Here is a 21,589-nt window from a genome sequence, read left to right as displayed (position 1 = left end):
GGACTCATTCCCTACCTGGAGAAGGCATTCCATCGGTTTCCTGCTGAGAACCATGGCCTCAGATTTAGAGGTGCTGATCCTCATCCCAACCGCTTCACACTCGGTTGCGAACCGATCCCAGTGAGTGCTGAAGGTCGCAGGCCGATGATGCCATCAGGACCACATCATCTGCAAAGAGCAGCGATGAGATCCCCAGCCCACCAAACTGCAACCCCTCCCCACCCCGACTACGCCTCGATATCCTGTCCATAAATACTACAAACAGGATTGGTGACAAAGCGCAGCCCTGGCGGAGGCCAACCCTCACCTGAAACGAGTCCGACTTACTACCGAGAACCCGGACACAGCTCTCGCTTTGGTTGTACAGAGATTGGATGGCCCTGAGAAGAGACCCCCTCACCCCATACTCCCGCAGCACCTCCCACAGTATCTCCCGGGGGACCCGGTCATACGCCTTCTCCAAATCCACAAAACACATGTAGACCGGTTGGGCATACTCCCAGGCTCCCTCCAGGATCCTTGCGAGTGAAGAGCTGGTCCGTTGTTCCACGACCAGGACGGAATCCGCATTGTTCCTCCTCAACCCGAGGTTCGACTATTGGCCGAACCCTCCTTTCCAGCACCTTGGAGTAGACTTTACCAGGGAGGCTGAGAAGTGTGATGCCCCTATAATTGGCACACACCCTCTGGTCCCCCTTTTAAAAGGGGGAACCACCACCCCAGTCTGCCACTCCTTTGGCACCGTCCCAGACTTCCACGCAATGTTGAAAAGGCGTGTCAACCAGGACAGCCCCTCCACACCCAGAGCCTTGAGCATTTCTGGACGGATCTCATCAATCCCGGGGCTTTGCCACTGTGTAGTTGTTTGACTACATCAGTGACTTCCGCCTGGGAAATCGGCGACAATCCCCCATTATCCTCCAGCTCTGCCTCTAACATAGAAGGCGTATTAGTCGCATTCAGGAGTTCCTCAAAGTGCTCCTTCCACCGCCCTATTACCTCCTCAGTTGAGGTCAACAGTGTCCCATCCTTACTGTACACAGCTTGGATGGTTCCCCGCCCCCCTCCTGAGGTGGCGAACAGTTTTCCAGAAGCACTTTGGTGCCGACCGAAAGTCCTTCTCCATGTCTTCTCCAAACTTCTCCCACACCCGCTGCTTTGCCTCTTTCACGGCAGAGGCTGCAGCCCTTCGGGCCCCTTCGGTACCCTGCAACTGCCTCCGAGTCCTCCGGGATAACATATCCCGGAAAGACTCCTTCTTCAGTCGGACGGCTTCCCTGACCACCGTGTCCACCACGGTGTTCGTGGGTTACCGCCCCTTGAGGCACCTAAGACCCTAAGACCACAGCTCCTCGCCGCAGCTTCAGCAATGGAAACTTTGAACATTGTCCACTCGGGTTCAATGCCCCCAGCCTCCACAGGGATGCACGAAAAGCTCCGCCCGGAGGTGTGAGTTGAAAGTCTGTTGGACAGGGGCCTCCTCCAGACGTTCCCAATTTACCCGCACTACACGTTTGGGCTTACCAGGTCTGTCCAGAGTCTTCCCCCACCCTCTGACCCAACTCACCACCAGATGGTGATCGGTTGACAGCTCTGCCCCTCTCTTCACCCGAGTGTCCAAAACATACGGCCTCAGATCAGATGAAACGATTATGAAATCGATCATTGACCTTCGGCCTAGGGTGCTCTGGTACCAGGTACACTTATGAGCATCCCTATGTTCGAACATGGTGTTCGTTATAGACAATCCATGACTAGCACAGAAGTCCAACAACAAACAACCACTCTGGTTTAGATCAGGGAGGCCGTTCCTCCCAATCACGCCTCTCAGGTGTCTCCATCATTGCCCACGTGTGCGTTGAAGTCCCCAGCAGAACAATGGAGTCCCCCACTGGAGCCCCATGCAGGACTCCAGTCAAGGTCTCCAAGAAGGCCGAATACTCCGAACTCCTGTTTGGTGCATATGCACAAACAACAGTCAGAGTTTTCCCCCACAACCCGCAGGCGTGGGGAGGCGACCCTCTCGTCCACACCGGGTAAACTCCAACACAGCGGTGCTCAGCCGGGGCTTGTGAGTATCCCCACACCCGCCCGGCGCCTCACACCCTGGGCAACTCCGGAGAAGAAAAGAGTCCAACCCCTATCCAGGAGTATGGTTCCAGAACCAAGACTGTGCGTAGAGGTAAGCCCCACCAGATCTAACCGTAGCGCTCCACCTCCCGCACCAGTTCCGGCTCCTTCCCCCACAGAGGGTGACGTTCCACGTCCCCAGAGCCAGCGTCTGCTGCCCGGGTCTGGTCCGTCCGAGGCCCCTGACCTTCACTGCCACCCATGTGGCATCGCACCCGACCCCAACGGTTCCTCCCACAGGTGGTGGGCCCATGGGATGGAGAGGGAGTTGCCACGTAGCTTGTTCGGGCTGTGCCCGGCCGGGCTCCGTGGCAAACCCGCCACCAGGCGCTCGCCCGACGAGCCCACCGCCTGGGCCTGGCTCCAGACGGGGGCCCCGGGCTTCCTCCGGGCAGGGTCACTCCATCTCTGCTTAGCTTTTTCATTGGGGTTTTTGAACCATTCTTTGTCTGGCCCCTCACCTGAGACCACTTAGCCTTGGGAGACCCTACCAGGAGCACAAAGCTCCAGACAACACAGCCCTCAGGTTCACAGAGACACACAAACCTCTCCACCACGATAAGGTGATGGTTCACGGAGAAGAACAGGATGGATCACAATTACTCTGTTGATCCCAACTTTTGATTTAGCGCCATCATTACACATCATAAGGTTCACGTATCCCCTGACATCTTGAAATCTTCTACATTGATTGGCACAAAGTTTAGTTTAGACATTAATGGATAACAAATGATGAATCCTAATGACTTTGTTGATCCTACTATTAATCAAGTCAAACTTTAAATCATTGTTGTTGTATTGCAGGGTGCAGCTGGTCTGTTTTTAATATAGTCTTTTTCAATGCTTTCTAAAGCAAATCACACAAAGATGCAATTTATACTTTATTGTAAGTGGTGTTTCACCACCAAGAATCAAACCTCAGGTGTCTGCAGGGGTGGGCAAGAACTGAAATTCTGAAATGAGTGTTGTAAACAGCATTTTTACGGTGTGAGCTGGACCCAGTGGTGCTAATTAAAAATATGTATCCACTTTTAAGTAGTCTAAACCAGTGATTCCCAACCAGGTGTACTTATACCCCATTGGGTACTTCTGCAGTTGGGTACGTGGAAAGATTGTAGAGTAGCTCAACTAATTAAAAACAAAATGAAATGATCATTTGTTTGGAAGAATATAGTCATATATTCACATTAAGTTAACTGTGACACCTGAATACTACATGTTGCAGTTATGGGGAGAAAACTAGTTGGTAAACCAGCACGGAAGTTTAGCAAAATTAATGAATGAATGATAGAAATAACTAGCCAATGACTAAACAGTCAAAAGGATTAGGGAAAAGTAATGGAGCACTTAAAATAGCTAAAAGTTTAGTAGTTAATAGTTAGCTAACGATTGAAATAGTTGGCTAACGGTTGAGATAATTGGCTTAAACAGATGGATAAATGGTTGAAACATTCAGCTTCTCTACAAGTAGTAGTAGCCTAGGAGGTTAAATTAAACAGTTCAATTGAATAAAATACTAAACAATATCCACTTTTATATAATGAATAGTGTTATATATTTGAACATACATTGGGAATCAATGAAGGGGTACGTGAGTTCATGTGGGGGGACCTCAGACCAAAAAAGGTTGGGAACCACTGGTTTGAATGGCAAAGTATCGTATTTTATGAGTCACCTTTGTGTGTAAAATCAAGTATAACTACAACTATCAGATAAAGTATCAGACAAAGATAGCAGAGTAAAAAGTAAACAATTTTCTGTATGAGACTTTACTTCAAGCTGCAAGATATTATTGTTCTTTTGTGTAGATGCTGCTTGTATCTCTTTATTTATACACCAATTCACTGTGTAATCTAATGAATATGCAAAGAAGACTGGAATATCTATTCCAGTTGAAATGAGTGTGTTAAATTGGGATTGATGCCGTCTTTGACACAGGGATTCGGATGCTGGATGGCGATGTGACTGATTTGGTAGAGGCCATGTCCCTGGGAATCCGACCAGACTACATCGACATCTACAGTGCCAGCTGGGGCCCAAAAGACGATGGCAAGACGGTGGATGGCCCAGGGCCGCTAACTAAACAGGCTTTTGAACAAGGCATCAACAAGGTTTGAACAGTCACAAAGAAAAACCAGAATGTCTCTGAGCAGATTTAATACACATCAATGTGTGTCACACAGGGCCGCAAAGGCTTGGGGTCCATTTTTGTCTGGGCGTCAGGTAACGGGGGTCGCCAGGGTGATCACTGCTCATGTGACGGTTACACCAGCAGTATCTACACCATCTCCATCTCCAGCACCACAGAGAACGGAAACAAGCCCTGGTACCTGGAGGTGTGCAGCTCCATCATAGCCACAACTTACAGTAGTGGAGAGTTTAACGAGAGGAAGATTGTAAGTACTGCGTCAATTTCAATTCCAGTTCCACTGGTGATTGTTGTGTGTGTGTGTGTGTGTGTGTGTGTGTGTGTGTGTGTGTGTGTGTGTGTGTGTGTGTGTGTGTGTGTGTGTGTGTGTGTGTGTGACTTATATGTTGTATTTGCTGCCCACCAGGGGTGCCAGTGGAACGGACTGGAGGGAACTGTGCATTATAGGGTGTTAGGGGTAAAGGTGTCTATGTTTACTATATGTGTATATATATATTTGTGAGGCCCTGTACAGACTGTGAAAACAAATATCCCCAGTGGACAATAAAGACTATCTATCTATCTTCATCAACTGTAGCTCAGACAGTTAGACACATTCATAATTCATACTACAATTCCAAACAAATTGGTTGCCCCCGTAGCATATGTCTGTAAGCTGCTAACATTGAAATTTAAAAAAAATTGATTGAACCTTTCTGGTACAGGATATAAAATCCTCTACTCCAGACTCAGACACTGTATACCACAAAACAAAATGATATAAACAAATTTGAAAGCATACTAATTTCATAAATCATATCCATTTCATGATTCAAAATGACTTATATTTCGTAAATAAATTACTTAAATTACAAACCAGCTCAATAATTGTACATGACATCTTTTGACAAAAAAAATGTATCCAACCTATCCAAGAGTTAACTGAAGGGGAACGCACAGCTTATAAACCTCAATTATGTCTCCTCTGTATCTTCCGTATACAAAAGTCAAAAAAAGAACTTAATTTTCTCAATCTCTCTTCATATGACATTTAGTAGCATAATTTAGTAGCTCTTCTCTTTGGCTTAACTAAGGCTGTTTTTACATATAAACTCTGGAAAATGTCAAAGGAATTATGTCTATGTATATGACATAGAACAGAGTTTCCCTTTAACACACGTGGCACATAACTTGTCCATGGCAGATGCGTTCTCACTTACTGTAAATGCTCTTTTTGGTTTAGACAAGGGGTGTTGCTGGGTAGTGAGTGCAGCAGACAGGACACGATAACACCGTCACCGAGCCGGTTTGTAATTTGGTCATAGACAAGCGAGTCTCTTGCTGTTTCTTGAACTTGTGCGATGGATTTCCTGAATATCTTCTTCTCTCCACTTAGACTTTTTCGTTGCCGTCTTCATGTAAATCACCCTTCTTGTTCCACCAACAACAAGTTCCTTCCTGAGACTATTTTGTAGAGCCACCTTCGCTGCGTCTGAAGCTTAGCGACAACTGTGATTGTTTTTTTTTTCTCTTATCCCAGAATGTATGTGTGGTTTAGCCAGATCTTACTCTGCACTGTGGCGATAGAGCTGGCAATGTGAAACAATGACTTCTGTATCTCATTATTATGAGAACAGCTCTCTTGCCAACCACAGTGTTGAGATTTGTGGTGAGGCATGTACTCCAAAAGTATGAAGCCAGCGTGTACAAAGATTGTGTGTGTGTGTGTGTGTGTGTGTGTGTGTGTGTGTGTGTGTGTGTGTGTGTGTGTGTGTGTGTGTGTGTGTGTGTGTGTGTGTGTGTGAATAAAAGAATAAGAGAATTATGACCAAGTGAAGAGACATAATGATTTATGTTCACAACACACACACACATACACATACACACAAAAGGTAGTAGTTGTGCTGCTGTTAACAACAAACTGTGATAATCTGCCTCTTGGCTCTGGCTACAAGCCATCTCTCTATGTGGCCGGCTTACAGACTTTGTTCCTCAGTGTAAATAGTATGTTTTGGTTTGTGTAAAGCTAGTCTCGCTTTGCCAGATCCTCCTCCAAAGCACGCTGAAGGAGGGTCTGTCTACTCCACATAGCATTCGGGGATGGGAGGAAAACATGCTCTGGTTCAATGGCATTTCTTTAAACCAATCAGAATCATCATGGGTGGTGCTAAACTCCACACAGAGCCGCTGCAAAATAGTCGTGCGACAGAAAACTCAGATTGGACAGTCTAGCTAGCTGTCTCAATTTACCCTGCAGAGATCTGAGGAGCAGTCAACAATAGTCCTCATTAATCCACTAATTTTAAAATTCCAACACAAAGAAAGCAGAAGGAAAGGAAAAATACATGCATCCAGCGGAATTTCCTGCAGCACCGGAGCAATCCCGGAAGTGGAACGCAAAGGATATAGACTAGTGTAACACCAACCAGAGTGACGAGAGAACCAGCTCCTCAGTGCAGTGTGTAAAGTGGAGGCCAGACAAACAGCAAAGTTAGTCAGCTTGTGGAGCAATGGCCATTCTAAAGGGGGACAAGGGGGAGGCAGTGCCCCTGTAATATTAGACCAGACCCCTCTCTGGCCCCAATCTCTGTTTAAAAGCTATAGTGAACTTATTGGTATCATATGAAAAGAGCTTTCAGCTTTACCAGCCTCATCGTTTTTCTATTCAGAGACTACCTTTATCACAGTTGGGGCAATGGCATCCAGAACATTTGTAATTTTAAAACTGAAATTATCTACAAGATCATTGACTGAGACCCAAGACAGAGCAGGTTTGGAAGAGAAAGTTTGAATAAGCAATTCAATGTTTTTTTCAGTGATATACCGTTTTTCACATATGAACGCACCTATAGGCTGATCAGCATGCTGTCAAATTAAGGGCTCTCAGTAAACACCAATACATTAATAATACTTTGTAGAAGGAAATTCATACAAAATCAGATCTTTAAACAATTTAATTCAATTCAATTTTATTTAGTGTCAAATCACAACAGGAGTTATCTCAGGACACTTTACAGATAGTGTAGGTCTAGACCACTCTCTATAATTTACAAAGGCCCATCAATTTCCTTTTTAGGGAGAAACCTCGAACAGACCCAGGCTCTAGTTGGGCGGCCATCTGCCGCTGTCTGTTTGGGACACAGAGACACTGATACAGATATACATGATATGATTCACACATATCATAGTAACAATAAAGATAATCGAACTATGACTAGAAATAATAATAATAATAAATTACATACAATGGGAACTATACTATGTTTGTGCTGCGTTGCAGGTAACCACTGACCTGCGGCACCGCTGCACTGACGGTCATACTGGCACTTCTGTCTCTGCTCCCATTGTGGCCGCAATCATAGCTCTCGCTCTGGAGGCCAAGTAAGTCAAGTTTTCTGTTTACTGTCACAATCGTCTCATTACTATGTTCTCTCCGTCACCATCTGTCTTCTGTCCTTCCTTAATGTCTGTTTAGGTCTTCTGCTGACATGATGCTGAACTGTGTATGCTGTGCCAAGACAGTCTTATCTAGAAACTACAGCTAAAAATATCATTTCTCTGAGTTAGTTACATTTTAGTTTCATTTTTTGTGTGCAGGTTGTTTACCCGATTTCTCTGTGAACTTTCAGAGCTTCTGTCCTGATTGGTACTTTATGTTCCTTTTATCCTTAGACACTCCTTGATAAACATTAAGTCAATGTTATTGTGATGCTCATACTCCTCTCAAGAGAAAATAATGTTGCTGTTATATTTTCCATTGCCCGTGTGTGTGATGAAATCCACTTACAAGCATGAACCGTGACTTCAGTTTCTGTAACTCTGGGGTCAAAGTTCAATTAAGTTGAAAGCAATTTCTCGACCATTCGACCGCAGCACTCTCACTCCTTTAGTCCGTCTCTCAAGACTCCCCTACCTTGTCTGTGGCACAGCCCATTGGTTCCTCAATGTAAATCTTGCTAAAAATGCTCAGTAAAATGCTCAGTTGTTAAAACTGTCTTAAAACTGCAGCTCTGTGACTAGGGTTGGGTATCGTTTTTTTTTTTTCCGATACCGGTGCTAAAACAATACTTTTAAAACGGTGCCGGTGCTTAAACGGTGCCTGAACCGATACTTAAAAAAATAGGGTAATAGGGTATTTTACAATAACTTGAATGCACCACGAGGCTTACTAGTTTCAAGTGAATGCATCACGTCTGTGTTGTTTTTTTTTCAGCTGCACACTGCTTAATATCCCGCTGTTGGAATCCTCTACAGTGAAATACCTGTAGACACCCTTTACACCGTTTAGCTGTCAGCATTTTAACCGTGTTTAATCCAGCTGCTAGCTAACGGTAGGTTAATGTTAGCTGCTGTCAAGTGAAGTGTTAACTAGCATCACGTGCAGCGATGCTCCTGTTGCCTCTAACATCTGTTTTCAGAGCATCAGAGAGCAGCGTAGAAGGCATTTAAGTGGCACCGAAAAGAGGCATCGAAATCCGCGTTGCAATACCGTCCGGTAGATACCGGTCATTTATGCCATATTATCACCGGGTTTCGGTACCCAACCCTATCTGTGACACAGATGAATAAGATATATCAGGCTTTGGATACACACAGTACTTATTAATGGTTTTCATGGGATTTGATAACAATAAGAAAAACATAAAATATCACCAATCCTTTTAGCTTTAGGTTGCTTTTACACCTGAGCTGTTTTGGTCCATTATATCCATGTTTGGGCTGGTGTGAAAACTCATGGTGCGGATCAAAGAAACGAAATCTGGTCCGCTTGAAAACAGGGGTCTCGGTTCTCTTCCAAGTGAACTAGAGTTCGGTTCACTTCAGGTGAGAACGCGATCCAACCCAAATACAGGAAGTAAACCAGAAGCCTGCAGTTTTAACCTTGAACACAATTTACAGACTCCTATATGATTTACGGGAAAACTTTCAGATCCATAAGCTGTTCTGAGCACACATCATAAGTCTGTGTAACATCATCATCTCTCTCTCTCCTTTACTCGCTATTTGTCAGCTGCTTATTGTTCGCCTTCTTCTAAAACATTAGAAACACTGAAGCAGAACCAGAAAACCCAAGACGTTAAAAATTTGGTGTTGCTCCATTATTTCTGAGACCATAAGTATCGGTGAGTTTCACTCGGATATTGTCCAATAAACAAGCGACCGTTTTGACCGTGTGACCAAATGAAAAATGCAACAATGTTGCAACCTAACCCCCGAATCACACAGAGTCTACCGAACTATAGGTGTGAAAGCACCCTTACTTAACAATGAATGGTGTCTTGCCTCTTCTTGTATTTTTGTACCTCCATGTGTGAATGTACTGTAAAGGCTAAAGTTGACCAATGGAACGGTCTGCCAAAATCAAACTAAAGAAGTTGAATTGACTTGTCATAACAATGAAACAAAGCTAAAGGTCACTAGTGGCTCTGTCTAGCCAGTGGAGATGAACAGTGTCTTTGGTTTCTGCAGCCTTCTGCTGACATGGAGGGATGTGCAACATCTTCTGGTGAAGACATCCAGACCAGTCCACCTGAAAGCTGATGACTGGAAGACCAATGCTGCAGGATTCAGAGGCACACTGCATTCTACTTCTAATACTTGCATAGTACATTGACTGTTTCATACTCAAAACATTTGACAACACTGTAGCCTCGGACCAAGATCATTCTAAAAGGCCTCAGCATAATCCTTCCTTACGTTGTCTTTTCTCCCAGTCAGCCATTTGTATGGCTTTGGCCTGGTGGATGCAGAGGCCATGGTGCTGGAGGCCATGAAGTGGAGGACTGTTCCTGCTCAGCACACTTGCAGTCACACACCCGAGCGACGCACCAGGTGAGGGAAACTGCAGACAGGTAGCTGCCCGCTAACCTGCTGCCGAAATGAAACTGCAATTCTTACAGTTATCATGTCATTGCATAATGCTTATATTGACGGCTGTCCCAGGCACATCCATGCTGGCCAACGTTTGAACTGCAACATTAGCACTTCTGGGTGCTCAGGAGAGCTTGAGCAGCACGTGGCTTATCTGGAGCACGTGGTGGTCAAGGTCCTGATTGTCCACCCGCGGCGAGGAGACCTGGAGATCAACCTGATCTCTCCGTCTGGGACCAGGTCCCAGCTACTGGCCAACAGGTGAGAGCTACACTCTGCACACCACTCGACTTCATCTGCAGAGGTTCTCACAGTTTTCACTATGTTCTGCCGGTTTGTGAATCTAAATATAAATCTAGGAATCTCTGTGCGTGTGTTTGTGTGTGTGTGTGTGTGTGTGTGTGTGTGTGTGTGTGTGTGTGTGTGTGAAAGTGTGTGTGTGTGTGTGTCCCCATGAGCAGTACAGCAGCGGGGGCTGGGAATTGCTACATCCCTAGATGGCTCATTGATTGCAGTTCACCGGCTAGCGGTGTCCTGCCAAAAAGTTGAAAAACTGATTGCTGTCTACCCTACATGCAAATGATGAAAATAATCGTACACAAGCACATAAAGATGGACGCCCCGGCTCTTGGGCTCTCCAGCACATGATTTTGTTGCCGGCGGTTGCGCACATTTCTCCATTTCTCCTCCTGCACGCTGTAGCGGCTTCCTCAGCAGCTTCCACCGCCCAGGCCACATCGCTCCCAGGATGTGTGACAGCAGTTTATTATCATCACTCCACAATCTCTGAGCATGGTGTGTGCTTGCAGGTCATGATGAGGCATGTTCCAAAAAGACTGTGTAATCATCTAAATACTACTAACAACAACAACAACGAAACAGTAACGATTCAAATTAAATCTGGAAAGCATTCTTCAAATAAAAAGGCTGACCAAGAATTAAATCCATCTCACACAAACACACGCACACACACATACACACACACACACACACACGCATAACCGTGGGGCTTTGTGTGTGTGAGGGATAGGCACATATCCCTCTATTTTGCCTTTTCTTTCGGCCTAGCTTTTCCTTGTGAATATCAACAAAGACGATGAAAGACCTTTCATCGTCTTTGTTGATATTCACAGAGCACTATTTATTGTCGGTACTCTTCATAATATGCTTATGAATAAAACCATAGAAAAATGTCTTTTGAAATGTAGATGGTTTTTTTACTGTAAGTGTCTGGGGAAGCCACTAAGTCATCAGTGTTCACTGTTCAGGGGGTGCAGCGATAAATCAGTGGAGTTCTCTTTAAAGTCTCAACAAGTTTGAAGCCTGAAGCGCTTGGAGTGTCTATGATAAAGCACTATATAAACGTAATGAATCATTATTATTATCAAGTTGAAAACAAAGTGAAACAAACAGAAAGCAAAGTCTGTGATAAATGGCCAGAAAAAGTGTGTGTAAGCTGTGTATTATGTATTCATTATTATACTTATATTATGTATAAGTATAGCAGATGCACTAGCAGCTCTGTGAGGTTTAGCTTTGAGCTAAATGCTAACAGCGTTGCCAACTCTCAATCTTTTGGCATGCTGTGCCAATATAATATACATTATCAAGCAGCTGCCAGTGTATTCTGTGCAATTTCATATCATATTCTGATTTGATTCCTGGGTGCGTAAATGTGGGAACATTGAGAGATTTAAGGTCTAAATTTATGACACTCCCAGAATTTTAGACCAAAGCTCTAAACCGGCCAAAGATTTCATCACATGTAAATACTACAGTGCAAAGGGCCCTTAAGGGGTAATTTAAACCATTAACATAGAGCTTTTATCTTCTCAACTTTGAAAAAATGAAAATCCTGCACACTGCTTTTGCTGCAGCATCACCATTTAGAGGGACCGGAACAGTAGTTTTTCTTTTTATAAATAGTGATGCTGCAGCAAGAGCTGTGTGTGGGATTTTCCTTTTTCCCAAGTTAAGAAGATATGTCATATATTTCCAACACACATGCACAATAGAATTGTTGGATGTGCGAATTTTCAAAACATCTTCTTAAGTTCACCTTGCTTGCGTTTCATTTCACCTCATCGTTATGCTCACAGGTTGTTTGACAGTTCCAATGAGGGCTTCAGGAACTGGGAGTTCATGACAGTTCATTTCTGGGGTGAGAGGGCAGAGGGCACATGGACTCTGGAGATTGTTGATTCACCATCGAAGCATCGCAACCCCGAGGTGCTGGGTGAGTTCCAACAGCACAATCAGCACAGTCAGGCATTAGATGTCCTACAGTTAATGTTGGTGTCCTTATCCAGAGCTATCTAAAATTATTATTGTTACTTGGCACAGGAAACCTGAAAGAATGGACACTGGTCCTTTATGGCACATCTCAGAACCCTTACCAGCCCAGCAGTGCTCAGCACTCTGGTTCAAGGATGGTGGAGATCCCAGCCACGGAGGAGATCCTGGAGGAGCCTGAGCTGGAGGAGGAAGACGAGTACAATGGTGAGAGATTTAAAGAAGTCACATCTCGTTACATATGTGCCTGCACATTGTGTCAATGACAATCAAATTGAATTGAATTATTCCGAACTTTACATCTAAACTGAAATAACAAGATATAATATTGCAGTTGTGGCATTAATCACATCTATTAAAGCTATAGTGTGCGACTATTTTATATTAAAGGTGACCTATTATATAGCATTTTTAGGTTCATACTTGTATTTTGTGTTTGTACTAGAACATGTTTACATGTTTCAATATTAAAAAACACTTTATATTTCTCATACTGCCCATGGCTACTGCTCCTGTATCCACCCTCTGTCTGAGACGCTCTGTTGGAGCGCCTATCTCTTTAAGCCCGGCTCCCAAAAAAGCCCAGTCTGCTCTGATTGGTCAGCGCGTTTCCACATCTCCGGGTATCCTGGAATCTCCGCTGTTGTTGCACTTGTTGCATCTGGAAACTGACTGCAGTGGAGTATACAGCGGGCATTTGTACTGTTACAAATCACTAATAAAGGCTTCTAAACGAAGTACCACACGATGGGACATGTCCCATCAGTAATGTGACCCGAAATTGGGGAGAAATGACCTTGGCCGCCAGGATTACAGCTATCTGGCGTTAGCATGCAGCTATTTAATAGTTAGCAATATGCTAACGTTAGATTGGAATGGAATGGAGCAGCACGTTTTACCGTCAAAAATAAGATTAAGGCTTCTGAACCAAACACTACCCAACCAGACTGTGTGGAGGATGGGGTGGGAGTGGTTGTCATTACTTAGAATTCCTCATGGAGGAGACAGAAACTAAGTACTATGGCTTTAAAAAATTACCAAACATATTTTCTTAAGATGTCTAAAACTAGTGATAGAATGTTGATCATAATCAATGTTGTGTTCATTAGGGCCATGCCACAGTGAGTGTGGAGACCAGGGCTGTGACGGACCAGATAGTGACCACTGCCTCAACTGTGTCCACTTCAGCTCAGGCAGCTTGAAAAGTGACAGGTAGGAGTTGATAGAAATAAGTAAAACCAGACAAGTGGAAAGTCCTTATTGTGCTGTTAACTGTCTTTGCACCGTCCCACCACTGTGTATAGAACCTGTGTGAGCCACTGTCCACTGGGACACTACGAGGACACAGCGTCCCGTCGCTGTAGACGCTGCTACAAAGGCTGTGAGAGATGTGTAGCCCGGTCAGCCGGTGATTGTCTCTCCTGTCGAAGAGGCCTGTTTCTCAACACAGTCAACTCCAGCTGCATTGATACCTGTCCCCAAGGTTACTTTGCTGATGAGAGTAAGTCAACACATCCACATTGTAATCTGAACTCAGTTGGCCTTTTATTAAATATCTGATATGTACCAGGCATGTAGATCAGGGGTTTGCAACATGGGCCGTTCTTATATATTGTCAGTGTTATTAAGAATCAAATGGATGTGATAGGGGTGTGTGTGGTTATTGAGTTATAAAATTAGGCTTTATGTAGTTTAAATGTAGTTTAAAACACACTAGGACTTTTTATCTCCCCTACCTAAAAGTAACTCTACAACTATCCCTTAAACTCATGTTTTTGTTCCTTATCCATATTAGCAAGCTTGCAACAGTAATAAGTGAGGACAGACTGATGACTTACATTTAATGTAATTTTATTTTTAGTGTCAAATCATAACAGAAGTTATTTCAGAACACTTTACAGATAGAGTACGTCTAGACATCACTATAATTTACAGAGACCCAACAATTAGCCCTAAGAGCACACATTTGGTGCGACAGTGGCGAGGAATAGAGTCCGGATCGGGCTGAATTTTTCTGTCCGAGCCTGGCCCGCGTCCAACAGAACCGTGTCCGAACCCGGTCCGAGCCCGACAGGCATTAAGAAATTTATGTCCGAGCCCGACACAGTTAAAATCTCATCTTTTTTCCTCTCATAGCTACTAATGACACATGTAGGCTATGTGTATTTGTGTGGAAAGCCCTTTTTTATTAGGCAACTGTAGGAAGGCATTCGGAAATGTCAACAGATGAGCGCATCAGCGCATACGGGGCAACAAGCGCACCTTATAAGCTGTTAAAATGTTCAATGTGTTAACCTTTCCTGAACGCTTAGTTTCCGACTGTGATCTGAAAACCAGGGGGGACTCATTAGGCTACCTCCAGGGCCGACGTTATAACATGAATAACCACTAACTCTGCTCCGGTTACATCTACAACACGTCTGCTTCCTCTTTTTTTATCTCTCTTCTGCCCACTTACCACACACACTCACACACACACACACACACACACACACACACACACACACACACACACACACACACACACACACACACACACTCACACACACACACACAAACCCACATGCACTGAGCTCTCTTAAAAAGAGCCACAGCACCATTTTACAACAAATTCGTTATCGCGCTGATGTGACCGAGCCCGACCCGACCCCGACCATAATTTCTAAATATCTGTCCAAACCCGGCCCATCGGGTAACGTCGGGACCCGTTGGGACCCGTCGGGATCCGTCGGGACCCGTCGGCCTCGGGTCGGGTATCCATGCCTTAGCGAGGAAAACCTTTTTTAACAGGCAGAAACCTCACACGGAACCTGACTCTTGGTGGGGGGCCATACAGAAATATGACTCATAATAATTATAGCAGTGGGTATAATGGAATGGTATAATGAACTGTGGCAGTTAAAGTAAAGATAAAGATAAAAGAACTATGACTTAATACTAATAGTAGCATCAGTGCAGGGCGTAGCAGGGCATAGAGCAGGACCATGGCAGCATCTGCAACCACAATCCAGGTGCCACCACAATCCAAAGGAAATCTGCAAGCAAGAAAGCACAAGTCAAATGACTTACTTTTATTTAAAATCACTATGATGGAAAGTAATGAGAGAAGATGCAACACAGACAAACCCCACCAAGTCCAAGGTAATTCCAGCACAAATGGCCTAAAACAGTCAGGAATATTATTCCGTTTCCTGGTGGCCTGGTAGTAAAGGGTCTGAGGCCTGCTGCTAGTTCGCTGATTCAGAGGTTGGACATGATGTAGTTATTTTCACCACTATACTGATGGCTGTGCATGCCGTCTATTTCAGATCAGAGACAGTGTCTGAAGTGCCATAACACGTGTATGAGATGCCTGAGGTATGCAGACAGATGCACTGCCTGCAGCGAAGGCTACAGGTATGGAAACACACTCTTACACTGCCATTTATATATTTGCACTTTGGTTTAAAACAAAGTGTTGTAATGTAGTGATTTTTGATTATAGTCTTGCAGGGATGACTTGTGTTCCTGAATGCACCAATGGGACCTTTTTCCATTTGGAAGAGATGACCTGCAGCCCATGCCATTCCTCTTGTAGGACGTGTACAGGTCAGTGTGTTTGCACGCGTGGGCAGTTTCTACAGTGCCCTCACAGAAGCCGCAGAACTAATACAGGCAAATGATAATTCAAAAACCTGAGGTAAACAACACGTGTTGCCCAGCAGTAGGTACAGTCGTGGATATATTTTGGTAACACTTTATAATCAGCATACAAATCCTAGAGTTAAGTCATGTTTCACTATTGCATGATTCATAATGATTTAATGCAGGAATTATTGCAGGATGCATCATGAATTTGAAGTTACATTAACGAGAGTAAATTAAATTGGTTACTTCCACCCATGCCATTAACAAATGATCCTGTCACTATGACTTCATGTGATTAGTACACAATTAACAGATAATCAGTTAAGGAATGTTAGTTCACAGTTTCTTCATACATTAATTGATATGCGACCAAATTAACAGTAGCCTACCTATTCTCACATAACTATGAAGCTATTTTTTTGTTTTATGTAACTGGTCGTCAGATGCAAACATGTACATGTTGCTGCACCAAACCAAAATCATCTAGCAGGTGCCAATTGACAAAATGGGGGAGAATAAAAAGGAATTGCTTTCAGAGAGGCTGAGCAAATGCATCGGTCTGAAATTAACTTTTTGGCAAAAATGTGGCTGCATAAAGTACAAAGTATGTGAATTAACACTCCTTAAGTGTGAATTTATCACATAAAGTCATAGTGACTTGATAATTTGTAAGCAACAGGAATTAGGCAAAAAAACAATAAGTTTAATATGTGTGTATTTCCCAGGACCAGGTAAGGAGGAGTGTATCAAGTGTGCTGAGGGCTACCTGCAGCAGGAGTGGAGGTGTGTGGAAGCCTGTACTCCTGGCTACTACTCTGGAAAGGCAGCAGGAGTCCCTCATCAGATGTGTCACAGGTGGGTGATTCATCACTGGTTGTTCCCTGCATAATTTTAACATGTTTGTCTTACAATAGTCTCGCATTGCCAGTTCTACCTCCACAGCGCTGTGGAGTAAAGTCTGGCTACACCACTGATACATTCTGGGATAGGAGGAAAAAACATTCTGGGTTGTTTGCATTTTAAACCAATCACAATCGTATTGGGCAGCGTTAAGCTCCAGATGTAGTGACGGGGGCTTTGCAAAATAGTCTCTGGAAGGAACTTGTTTTGGTGGAACATTTGCACCCTGCAAAAGAAAACTCCACATACAATATTAAATTAAGTTAATAAAGTAACATGATCTGCACATATTATGCTTTTTGACTTTTTCCCTTTCCTTTATTGTGTTATATATCTTTTTTGTGCACGTTATAGGTTTACAAAGTGAAAAAGCCCAAAGTCCACCCTAACCTCTAAATACAATTATGAACCTGAAAATTAGCATAAGATGAGCACTTTAAATTAGCTGGATACATGGTTAAACCTCACCACTGTATCGCCGTGTGTACTTCATCCACAGCAATCCTACCAATCAGTCCCAAAACATCCCAGTTAGAGAGGAAAAGCAATTAATATTGTAGCGAGATGTGTGGAAGAAGTCAGAGAGCCAGAGCTACTGGAATCTAAGGTAGTTTATTCACATTGTATACACACTCGATACACAGAGGTCATCAACCTACCCCAGTGTCTCAGTCATGGTAACCCAACAAACGTACTGTAAATAACCATTTGACACTAAATGAAGACTAAAACCCAGATAACACGAATGCATAACGAAAACACTAACAGAACATTATGAACACACTTAAACTAGGACAGGATCCTTTAATAACATAGTCTCATGATCCTTTGCACTGCAGTGCAGAACAGTCAACACAACAGCATCCTGCCAGCCGTTACAATATATACTTTGTAAATCTTTACAATCATTCCCCGAAAGAACCAAGCAGGCCTGCCTTGTTGCCATGTCAGTCAGGGTGTGATGCTTCTTATCTGTATAACTTGATAGCCTGTAAAATCTAAACCTTGGATTGTTCTTGTATTGCAGTTAAATTAGAAGTATACACCTTGCATGTACTGGTGCAAAGGGAGAGGTATACGCTAGCTTCAGTCATATTTATTTAAAAATAATGATACATTTACTGTTTGAGTACCCCCAAGCAACTCTCTTTATATAAAGGAAGGAAGGAACTTAACTCAACAGGTGTTTGTTATCTGCCTTTGTCTCTCAAGGTGTGAGGAAAACTGCCTGAGTTGCAGTGGAGCCGGAACAACTTGCACCAAATGCAAAGAGGGTTTTAGTCTGGTCAGCAGGACTTGTATTGTGAATGCATCCTGTAATAATGGTGAGTTTGAAATTATAACCCACATAGGCTTCATTCCCCTAGGGTGATGTTCTATTGGCAATACCTAGACCCTATTTTCCCATGTTTTTGTGTCTAAGTGACTAATGGGAACAACAATTTTTTTTAAATTGATCCAGTATTAAGCAAGACAAAACAAGCTACCCTGTAACAGTCATGGGCATTGCGCACCTTCAATTTCCGTCCACTAAAAGTGCTGTTTTTGCCACTAACAGGCTGAGATTATTATTAGTGATTATATAAGTGTCTGAACCCATTATGGAAAGGATCCCTACAGAGATAGACCTTAGATCAAGATAATTTTTGTTTAACATGGAACATCCCTGGCATCGCTATCGCCAAACTCAACAGTTTGGCGATCTGTCTTGGTTTGTATAGCCTCTGTTTCAACAATCACCACTCTGGGTTGGTTGAAATAAACCCCTAATTCACCCATTTACATTATTATTGAAAATACTGTATGCTGGCTCTATAAACGCTAAAAGTACTGTTCATTTACATGGAGTCTGGAGTTTGGTGATAGCGATTTCGGAGCTGTTTCTGATAAAGCAAAAATGATGTAACTCTTTAACAGAAAGGACGACCTCTATAAGGATAATTTTCATAATGTTGTCAGACACTTAGAATAATAATCTGAGCCTGTCAGTGGCAAAAACAGCACTTTTAGTGGATAAAAATATATGCTGCTTAAATAAATAAATCAGTCACTTAGACACAACACATGAAAAAATAGGGTCCAGGTTGGAAAATACTAAATTTACCTTTTAAGTGGTCGGTTCAATTGTGGCATTTACCAATTTTCTCTTAGGTACGAACAAAGTAGTTGTTGTCATGGACCACTTAGATTTTTTTTTAGCAACTAAGTTTATGTCCAACCATTCCCTCTTTATTTCTATCACTGTTCAGCTCTGCTCTGATGACGCGTCAATGGCAGGTCCTCTAACACGACTACTTACACTGCTAAAGGGGTTCGGTTTTTGTCTGCTGATATCTGACAGCAGGACTCAATTATATTTCCTCAACTATCAAGAAAAACATAATCAACTTATACTGTATATTAGAGATGTACCGATACCAGTGTCAGAAATGCCTCCTAATAACTACCGCCTAAAAAGCTGGTATCGGTATCTGCCAGTATTAAAGTAGTTCATTCATATTCGTTTTTCGTTATGACTGACTGTCAAACTAGATAATCAAAGAAAGTTTTATTGCATTCCTTCTCTGTCAGTATTTATTCATTTTTCACAAAGAGTTTAACCTGAGCCAGACCATACAACAATAATAGCAATCATATCACAGCTGTACAGGGGAATACAGCTGTAAAAACATAACACACACACATATATATATATATATATATTTATATTTTTATATATATACCTTATATTTATTTATTTTTCTTTCGCACTGGTATCTGCCAATACCTGTATCAGCCAATGTGCTAGGTATCGGAATCAGAATTGGGAAGGAAATAATTGTATCGGAAGATCTCTAATATATACAGTATAAGCAAAGAATTTAAACTTGTAACAGGCAGCAGACAGTAAGGTTTTTATTTCTCTTTAAGCTGATTCTGTGCTTGTGCTCCGATCTGTCTGCCAGCTGACGAGGTGTTCTGTGAGATGGTCAAGTCCAACCGTCTCTGTGAGAAGAAGCTTTACCGTCAGTTCTGCTGCCGGACCTGTCTGATGAACGGATGAGGAGCCAAACACCACTCACACCTCCTTCTCTCTCACTCTCAATCTGTCTGAAGAAGACACAACAAGTGGAGTGTTACCATTTGGTCAAACCTACTCTACGTCTGTTACAAACATCCATAAAGAACCAAAATTCAATTCAATTCAATTTTATTTATAGTATCAAATCATAATAAGAGTTATCTCGAGACACTTTACAGATAGAGTAAGTCTAGACCACACTCTATAATTTGATTGAGTGTTTCCTAATAATATTATATATATATATATATATATATATACATATATAGGAGGAGACTAGAATTGGTCCAACCACTGAGCCTTGTGGAACACCATGGCTAACTTTAGCGTACTTGGAGGATTTATCGTTAATATTAACAAATTGAGATCGATCAGAGAAATAGGACTTAAACCAGCTTAGTGCGATTCCTTTAATGCCAACTAAATGTTCCAATCTGTGTAACAGGATGGTATGGTCAATAGTGTCGAATGCAGCACCAAGATCTAATAAGACAAGTATGGAGAGAAGTCCTTTGTCAGGACAAGTCATAAGTTACTCTTCATTTGTAAAGGGTATTCAACTTTTTTTCAAATGGTGGATGTCTCACTTTGGAATGATCTTCTGTTGTATTTTTACAGGTTCCTGAAGGCAGGTGTGATTTCCATAAAACATTTTGTAAACAGCAGTATATGGAATGTGTATAAATATTCTGTACTTAACTTGAATGGTATAAACATGTACAAAACTGCATTAGAATGCATGTGCGTTTTACAATATGAAGTTTAACCGCTTTTAATCAAAGATAGTAAAGCATGGAGCTGCCGCTTGTTTTATTTCTGGTTTATGAAATTAGTTTGAATTTGTATGCCATTTCATGATCTCAGTTTAAAGTTCTGAGCTATTGTCTATTTCCCTTCTGTTTCAATGAGTTTTTATTTTTTTTATTTTGAACTGAATATTTTCAGCTCAGTTAAAATGTAAATAATAAAGCACACTTAACTTTTAAAATCCAGAAGTGCTGCCTCTGTCTTCTATTACAGTGACTGCTATGACCACAGCTTTATTAAAACATGATGCTACAGTTTATTATCACTTCTCCCCATGCTAGCTCGGATATTTATTTTTGGGGTTTTTCCGCCTTTAATTTGACAGGACAGCTAGGTGAGAAAGGGGGAAGACATGCAGGAAATCGTCACAGGTCGGATTCGACCCCTGGACCTCTGTGTCGAGGCATAAACCTCTTAGTATATGAGCACCTGCTCTACCACTGAGCCAACCCGGCCAACTAGCTCGGATATTTTTAGCGTTTGAACCATAGACTGCGCATGTGTGACGTCACCCATTGGTTTGTGGAGATCTTCTATCCGTCGTCGAGTTTGCTGTTACGGGCGCAGCCATCCTGGTTGCGGATGTGACAATTTTAGACGAGAGGGAGGAGTGAGGGAGGAGCTGCTTACACTCTACTTTACGTTACACACTTTCACTGGCAATCACATCATAGCCACGCCCTAAAACACCTCCTGCTTTATCACCGATTTTAAATTCAACGAGACCATAAGTCAAAAAATTAACATCATTCTGTATTGCAGAAGACTTAAAA

At 42.8% G+C, this 21,589-nt stretch overlaps 1 protein-coding gene across 1 annotated transcript in view; it reads left to right on the top strand.

Annotated features, from left to right (window-relative positions):
• The window catches only part of pcsk6 (proprotein convertase subtilisin/kexin type 6), a 29,042-nt gene extending 8,916 nt beyond the window's left edge, over positions 1–20,126 (top strand). Inside the window, exons 7-21 of the mRNA XM_028576760.1 lie at positions 4,069–4,241; positions 4,314–4,526; positions 7,539–7,639; positions 9,728–9,831; positions 9,973–10,090; positions 10,202–10,390; positions 12,229–12,365; positions 12,473–12,628; positions 13,531–13,633; positions 13,726–13,922; positions 15,730–15,817; positions 15,906–16,009; positions 16,774–16,903; positions 18,161–18,273; positions 19,894–20,126. Of these exons, the coding sequence (XP_028432561.1) occupies positions 4,069–4,241; positions 4,314–4,526; positions 7,539–7,639; positions 9,728–9,831; positions 9,973–10,090; positions 10,202–10,390; positions 12,229–12,365; positions 12,473–12,628; positions 13,531–13,633; positions 13,726–13,922; positions 15,730–15,817; positions 15,906–16,009; positions 16,774–16,903; positions 18,161–18,273; positions 19,894–19,991 (2,024 nt within the window). The 3' untranslated portion in view covers positions 19,992–20,126. The remainder of the gene's footprint in view (positions 1–4,068; positions 4,242–4,313; positions 4,527–7,538; positions 7,640–9,727; positions 9,832–9,972; positions 10,091–10,201; positions 10,391–12,228; positions 12,366–12,472; positions 12,629–13,530; positions 13,634–13,725; positions 13,923–15,729; positions 15,818–15,905; positions 16,010–16,773; positions 16,904–18,160; positions 18,274–19,893) is intronic.
• Positions 20,127–21,589: the final 1,463 nt, after the last annotated feature.

This window comes from Perca flavescens, chromosome 1 (assembly GCF_004354835.1).
Source record: "Perca flavescens isolate YP-PL-M2 chromosome 1, PFLA_1.0, whole genome shotgun sequence".
Taxonomy (NCBI): Eukaryota; Metazoa; Chordata; class Actinopteri; order Perciformes; family Percidae; genus Perca; species Perca flavescens.
The sequence above is the reverse complement of the archived record's forward strand: the minus strand, read 5'-3'. Positions and strand labels throughout refer to the sequence as shown.